At 37.7% G+C, this 7,323-nt stretch overlaps 1 protein-coding gene across 4 annotated transcripts; it reads right to left on the reverse strand.

Annotated features, from left to right (window-relative positions):
- Positions 1-628: 628 nt before the first annotated feature.
- LOC110908117 (putative F-box/FBD/LRR-repeat protein At3g56780) lies at positions 629-6,608 on the reverse strand. Of its 4 annotated transcripts, none has more exons than XM_022153025.2 (5): positions 6,500-6,608; positions 3,098-4,152; positions 2,836-3,015; positions 2,302-2,595; positions 629-771 (listed from the first exon to the last, which is right to left on the reverse strand). In XM_022153025.2, exons 2-4 carry the CDS (start codon positions 4,046-4,048, stop codon positions 2,308-2,310), a joined length of 1,419 nt encoding a protein of 472 aa, XP_022008717.1. In that variant the 5' UTR covers positions 4,049-4,152; positions 6,500-6,608; the 3' UTR covers positions 629-771; positions 2,302-2,307. The 4 variants fall into 4 exon arrangements, with proteins under 4 accessions (XP_022008717.1, XP_022008718.1, XP_035838666.1 ...); XM_022153026.2 differs by having other exon boundaries at positions 6,496-6,589; XM_035982773.1 differs by having other exon boundaries at positions 6,504-6,587.
- Between the last annotated feature and the right edge of the window lie 715 nt (positions 6,609-7,323).

Here is a 7,323-nt window from a genome sequence, read left to right on the forward strand (position 1 = left end):
AATAGTGAGGGGGGGGGGGGTTATTTGTAAATTTTTATGATAAGTAGGTGATTACTTGGAAGGTTTAGTTAATTATCTAAGGTAGTAAGTGTATGACATATTTATATAGTGTGTTGAGATTTTTGGGACCATAATTAGTTAAAAATAATAAAATAATGTTTCTGACAAACTTTTGATGTCCCGGGTAATATCCGGTTGTTCGGTTAAGTATCGTTCCGTTAATGTGTTAAATTGTACCGTATAGTGTCTTTTATGCATCTTTTGTAACACAATTAATTCTCAACACATAGAAAAGCATACATGATCATTTAGTCAAATTTTCTTCACAATCAATAAGCACAATTTAATATTAATTAATCATACAGATACATGTAATTATGAGGGTTGTCACATAGCTCGAGCTTTATTGTTTCATGCTTGGTTTTAATGAATGAGTTGGGTACATTTAGTGTATTTGAATAATTTTTCAACTAACTACAAAATCTTGTCCAAATGATTTTGGTACACTATTATTTTCTATGATTCTTAAGAATCAGCCTATAATTTATACTAATAATAGCTAGTTCACTAGGTTGGTTAAAAATTAGAGCATAAACTCAAAAGTTAGAATGTAGATAAGTTGATTTAATTACCAAAAAAAAAACTATTAAAATCTTTCATTGTGAAATACGTCATAGATAAGTATCATAACTAGAGACGTCACAAACCAAAAATCATTTGGATAACAGCACCAAAAAAAACATGTCCTTGAAAAGTCTCAAAGTCTAGAACCTAAAGACAAAACAAAACACAAAATCGGTTAGAATATAGAAAATTTGAAACCACACGCAGTGTGCGATTGAAGACAGGTAGAGGTCGCAGACGCCCATTAAGTGGCTATGTCTGTGGATTGTTTTGACGGGGACATCAGTCCTCACGGGCGGGTGGGGCAGGGTTGGGTTAAAACCAATTCTTCTTAGACTGTCCGTAATGTGCGTCTTCCTCCCCCCCCCCCCCCCAAACATGTCCGTCCCCCACCCCCCCATGGCGTTTTCCAGCGTGATATAACCCCCCCCCCCCATCCGGCATGCTTTAAAACACGCTCAAATGTCCCCTCTCTTCAAAGTGTTTGGCCAATGAGTTTTTTCCATGTCAAATACAATTAATTTTAAATTAAAAAAAAAACAAGAAAATAATAATTGGGTTATCATTGATGGGGCATTATCCCACTACGCCCATTTGGGTAATCTTCTTTTGTTTTTAAAGTTACTAAATATTTTGTTTACTTATTTCAAATATTCAAACTTTTATAAAAAAAAAAATTTATTAAAACTAAACTTATAAAGTTATGAATATACAAATAACTTTAAACTCTTATAATGTTGAGGTCTTATACAAATATATAAAACATTACAAGATTTTAGTAAGACCATGTGTAGTGGTACACATGAATAATGCTCCCACGCATGGGTATTGTGCGACACGTGTCATCCAAGTCAGCAAAGGGGCATTATGGGCGTTTTTCACAAATGGGCGTAGTGGGATAATGCCCCATCAATGATTACCCGATTATTATTTTCTTGTTTTCTTTAATTTAAAATTAATTGTATTTGACATGAAAAAAGTCAAAAACTCATTGGCCAAACACTTTGAAGAGAGGGACATTTGAGCGTGTTTTAAAGCACGCCGGAGGGGTGGTTTTGGTTAAATCACGCCGGAAAACGCCATGGGGGTGGAGGACGGGCATGTTTGGGCGTGTTTGGGGGGGAAGACGTCGGAGAAGATGCCCATTACGAACACGGTCTAAGAGTAAAATGTCATTTTCGTCCCTGAGTTTTGGTCACTTTTGTGACTTTCGTCCAAATGTTTGTTTTTTCGCATTTGAGTCCTCGTGGTTTCAAAATCTTGCCATTTTCATCAAGCCACTGGAGGGAGGGGTTAGGTTTTAAATTTTATAATAGATTATATTACTTTTTTTACGCTATGTGTGGGATTTACTGAGTACGGTTGTTGTTGGTTGTTGTTTTATACTATTTTTATTTTTATTTTTATTTTAGTTCTAGTTTTAATTTTTATTTATGTATTTATAAAAAGACACGTGCCCCTCTTTCACACCAAAAAACGGATGGGGTTAAAGGAATGAACGAAAAGGGCAAGATTTTGAAACCACAAGAACTCGGATGCGGAAAAACAAGCTTTTGGACGAAAGTCACAAAAGTGACCAAGACAATAGGGACGAAAATGACATTTTACTCTTTTAAAGTTGCTATAAAGGATAACTGACAAATTCAAATGTGATTATATGGAAAATCAAGAACTTACCATTTTTCATGAAGACGGTTGTGATGATGTAGCAGGTTCATCACGTGAGAAGAGAGTCTTGACCTCTACCAATAAACCATAAAACCTTGCCCGCAGCTTATCCTTATCCTGATGGGATGCAGGCACCTTTGTCAATTCTTTGTTAATCATCTCCACCATGTTATATTTGCGTCTCAGTTGCTCATGCTCTGTTAACGCATGACTCGCGTCTGTTTCAATATTTCCTTTCAGCTTGTCGTGCAATTCATTCATAAGGTTTCGTGCTGATGTAACATTCTTCACAGCTCTGATCTCCTGCAGGGTTTACATAGATCATATAATAAGCATGAAATATATTTTAAATTCTACGGGTGTATCGCACCAATCCGGCTCGCTAAAAGCTCAAACAGAGCCAAACTTAAACAAGCTCAAGCTGCTACACACCGGAACACGTTAAAAAAGTGCATAGGCTCTCGTTGAATAAGAACTTTGCGAGCAATCAGAGCAATAAGTAGAGCCTGTGGAAGATATAAATATACTTGATGGAGTAAATACCTCATGTGAAACCAGTGTGAAGGCGGCACTTGGAGAACCACCAAGTAGATAGCTTTGAATTTCACTAGACAAAGTTACTCCTACCGATAGAAATGTAACTGGATAAATTTTTAAACTCTTTAAGTTGACAAATGGAGAAGTAGGTTGATGCGAGATTAGATCCTGTGATGACGAAATAAACTGCAAAAAATACCAAGTATATTATAATAAAAATCTTTATTATGTGCGCATGACAAAAATTTAGAGATCAATACTAGCATACCTTGACAAGTTCCAAGTTAAGTGTAAGAAATTTGACACAATGGAGCTGTTGAAGCAGACAAAAAATTTTACGAGTATATGCCTCATTATCAACGCTAGAATCAATACAGATATCCACCTTCTCCAAATGACAAAGATCGGTGGGAAGCAGCAAAGGACCATCATCATTATCCTTGTAACAACAATAATGATCTGTGTAACGCAAGGAAGAAAGGTTGGGTGCGGAAATCAGATGTATCCCTCGCCAATATTTTATAGTGAGATTCTTGAGTTGAGGCGTAACCACTTTGACACAGTCCCTACCGTTTTCAAGTGTTAGACTAGATAGCCCAGAATGATGTATATGAAAACTGTTGAAAATTGAGCAGTTTTTCAAAGTCAGATTCTTCAAGTTTGGACAGTTGGAGAAAAGAGCAGCACACTTGTCATCATAGAAAGAGAGATTCAATGTTGTTAAATTCGGCAACACCCAAGTAGGTGCGGCCGGAATGGGACATGTCTGAATACGTCCAGTCATGGTGAGATGTTTGAGAGATTGAGAACTAAAAAGAGAAGGAGGGAATTCGCCCACATAGTATACGCGGCCAGGCAAGCAAGTAATATTCAGTTGTTGGACATTGTGGGAGAATGCATAGTCCAAAATTCTTTGGACAAACTCCGGGCTACCCTTTCCACGAAAAGTGAGATCGACAGAAAACACTTCGCTTTGATTATTTCGACTGGATAGCAGACGTGTAACAAATTTGGAGAACCTGGGCAACCTAGGGAAATCCTTGGTTGAGAAATTGAGAAAAGGCATTGAAGTCCAGATATACCTCCATCTAGATGACAAAGCACTTGTTTGGACAACATGTTTGATGCTAATAAAAGAGAGGATTTTATGGATAAGATCATCTGGCAAGTTGCTTAGTCTATCACCTTCTACATTCTCTGTTATTTCACCCAAATCCATTCTCTTCTAACTCTGCCTTGACAAGATAGGAGTTCACATTAGGACTCTTATGTCTTTGCTCCTATTTCCCATGCTTTTCTTTGCTAAATCACCAGCATCAGAAGCTGCAATTTGATTGCATGAAACAGTTAGGACAAACTAAACACTCACGATACAAGCTGCAATTTGTTTACAAACCAAGTCGAGCCGAGCCAGCTTGTTTATTTTAACAAGCTAAAATGTTGAGTTTGGGCTCGGCTCGTCAAAAGCTTGAGACAGCTCGTCTCGTCGCTCATCGAGCCGGCTTGTTTATTTTTCATTTTTTTTACTTTTACACATTACCTGTATATCTTTTACAAATTTGTTATATTTTGTTTCAGTCTAAATTTTTCGAGTTAACACACTGCAACGCGCATGTGGTTCAACATTTTTATGTTTTTTACGGTTTAACGGCCCCGTCGTAATGCACGAGTTCTGTTAGTTATAATTTTCTATGGTTTACGTTTCTGTCTAAGTTTTGCAAGCTACATGCTACAACATGTGTGTGGTTCAATGTTTTTATGTCTACTTTATATTTGGCTTAATGGTCTCGCCGCAAAGCGCAGGTCCTAAATACTAGTACTTTATAAATTTGAACTAAAAATAATACTTTAACAAGCCAGCCGAGAGCGGACATTGGCTTGGGCTCGCCTGGCTCGTTTACAAACTAACTGATTTCAAACAAGCTATTTTCAAGTGAGTCGGGAGCTTTTTGAACAAGCTTTTACAGTAGTGAAAAATAAAGCAAGAACTAGTAAAACAATTGACTACATTTTGAGGAAAATAATTGCAATATTAAACTTTTATTATTAGTTCTCAAAGTATAATGGACTGAATATGTTGGCTGATCGAGGAACACCGGGGGTTGCGGATCGGGTTTCTTTCGCTAAAGTGGCTGCAAACTCTAAAGAAGCGGTAAAAGTGAATTTTAGGGCTTTGGAGTCTAATGAGAGTGTTGAAGGAGCAGATGTGGTGATTCCTTTATCTTCGGTTAAACAAGTTACAGACAGGTATGCAAACACTTTGTATGGATATTTTCTGGGTAAACGTTTGGCATTTCCTGTGGTGGATTTCTTTGCAAAGAACAACTGGGTGAAATATGGTTTGACTAGACTTATGATGAATGCGAATGGGTTCTTTTTCTTTAAGTTCAAGACTAAAGAAGGGATGAACCAGATGTTAGAGGATGGACCTTGGATGATCAGAAACGTTCCTATTATCTTGAAAGAGTGGCCGGCATCCATTAAGTTGGAAAAAAAGGATATAAAAGCTATTCCAGTTTGGGTTAAGATGCATGAAGTGCCGTTAGCAGCTTATACTGAGGACGGTCTTAGTTTGCTCGCTTCTAAGATAGGGGTGCCTAAGATGCTTGATTCGTACACTACTACAATGTGTGCTGAGTCATGGGGAAGAAGCAGTTATGCTAGAGCTCTCATTGAAATTCAAGCCGGGGCTGAGTTAAAGAGGAGTGTTATGGTTGCAATCCCGTCTTTAGAAGGTAAGGGTCACTCAATGGAGGAGGTTAAAATTGAATATGATTGGGAGCCGTTAAGGTGCTCTTCTTGCTGCGTGTTTGGTCATGATGATAACTCGTGCCCAAAAAGGCATCAAGTTGTTTCGAGTGGGGATCCTGGGAAGAAAATTGATGATTTTCAGGTTGTTGGTGCAAAGAAGAAGAAAGCTACTAACCAGGGTCTGCATATTAAGAATCAGAAGCCTAAGGTAGTGTACAGACCAGTTGTAAACCCTAAACCAATCTCGTCCGTGAAGAAGCCGGTGAACAATCAGGTATCAACGTCAAACCCTTTTGATGCGCTTAAGGATGATGATGGTGATCAGGGAGGTAGTACTGTGGGCCGTATAGAGAAGAAGGAGAAAAGGTCGAGTGACAGGCAGGATTCAGATGAAGAGGAGGTCGAAGAAGTCTACAATGAAACTAGTGCTTTTATGACATCGGGTACTCATCCGTTCTCTTCGAAGGCAGGGGCAAGCACCTCTTCTACAAAATTCTCAAATGGGTAGGCGTCATTTGGTTCGTTTGAAGGGGTTGCCGGTTTGTGGCAGCTTTATTTTTGATGATGGCGGTTGAGGACTTTGTTTTGTTTTTTTTCCATTGTTTTGTCTACTAGATCATGATGTTTAGTAGGCTAGGTTACGGGGTGTCATAGTTTGTTTTGTTTTGCTGGGTCATACATATATGAGGCATGTCCTATATATGAACTAGTGGGGAACTCATCCTCACTACTTGTACTTGTTTGCGGTTGCATTTTAATAGATTCACCGGGGTAACCCTTTACCCAAAAAAAAAAAGAAAGCTCAAAATAAGTGAAAAAAAAAAGCCCTAAATAGAGTGTGAGAGTGAAAAATGTGCGAATGTAAAAGCGTAGATATACATACGAATTGAACTAAAAATTAGAATCGAACACAACTTACAAACCCTAAATTTGATTTAGGGGAGGAAGAGGAGCCGGGACATTTGGTGGAGCGAGTGATGCTGCGACGCCTTATGAACCGCTAAAAGGACTTTTGGAGGACTTTTTTGGGAAGGAAAGGTGAGACTTTTGAAGTCAAAAGAATCCAAACATCATGAAAGAAGAGTTCAGCATTTATTTCTTAGTTATTTCTTTTCAGCCAAACACCCCCATTTATATATTCTTGATTTGTAACACAATTTGGATTAAGGGTGTAAGGAGTGGTTAAACACTTAAGAGTGACAAATTAAAAAATCAATTTATCAGAGTGTGTTACGTCAATCAGTGAAAAGTGATTAAACTTTATTGAAAAGTATTGGTAATGGTTAGACACTTGATGAAGTGGTAACTTTAAAAAAAAAGTGTGATTGGTTGAGATTGAAATAGACCCCACCCCACACTACCCTCTCTCTCATACACTCCCTTCACCGCACGGCAAGCACTCACCGAATTGGCAAATGTTTGATTGGTAAACTTAAGATGGCATTGGTTTGCCACTCTTTGCCACTTCGGTAAACCTTATTTACCGAAACCACACCGTATGCCCTAGGAGGGTTGTACACTTTGCATAAGTTGTTTATTGTGCTATTGTTATCTATACTTTATGTTTACTTGGTAATACACTTTCATCTATTTATATATATTTCAATACTATAAATTAGTAACTTATATGTGCAAATAGGGTTGTATGCTTGGGGAGTTTATCAAAAATATTTTGAATTTTTTTACTTTTAGTCCTAAGGTATTTGATAAATTACTTTTAACCCAAACTATTTGAATTTTTAC

The sequence above is a fragment of the Helianthus annuus genome, chromosome 14, assembly GCF_002127325.2.
Source record: "Helianthus annuus cultivar XRQ/B chromosome 14, HanXRQr2.0-SUNRISE, whole genome shotgun sequence".
Lineage (NCBI taxonomy): Eukaryota > Viridiplantae > Streptophyta > Magnoliopsida > Asterales > Asteraceae > Helianthus > Helianthus annuus.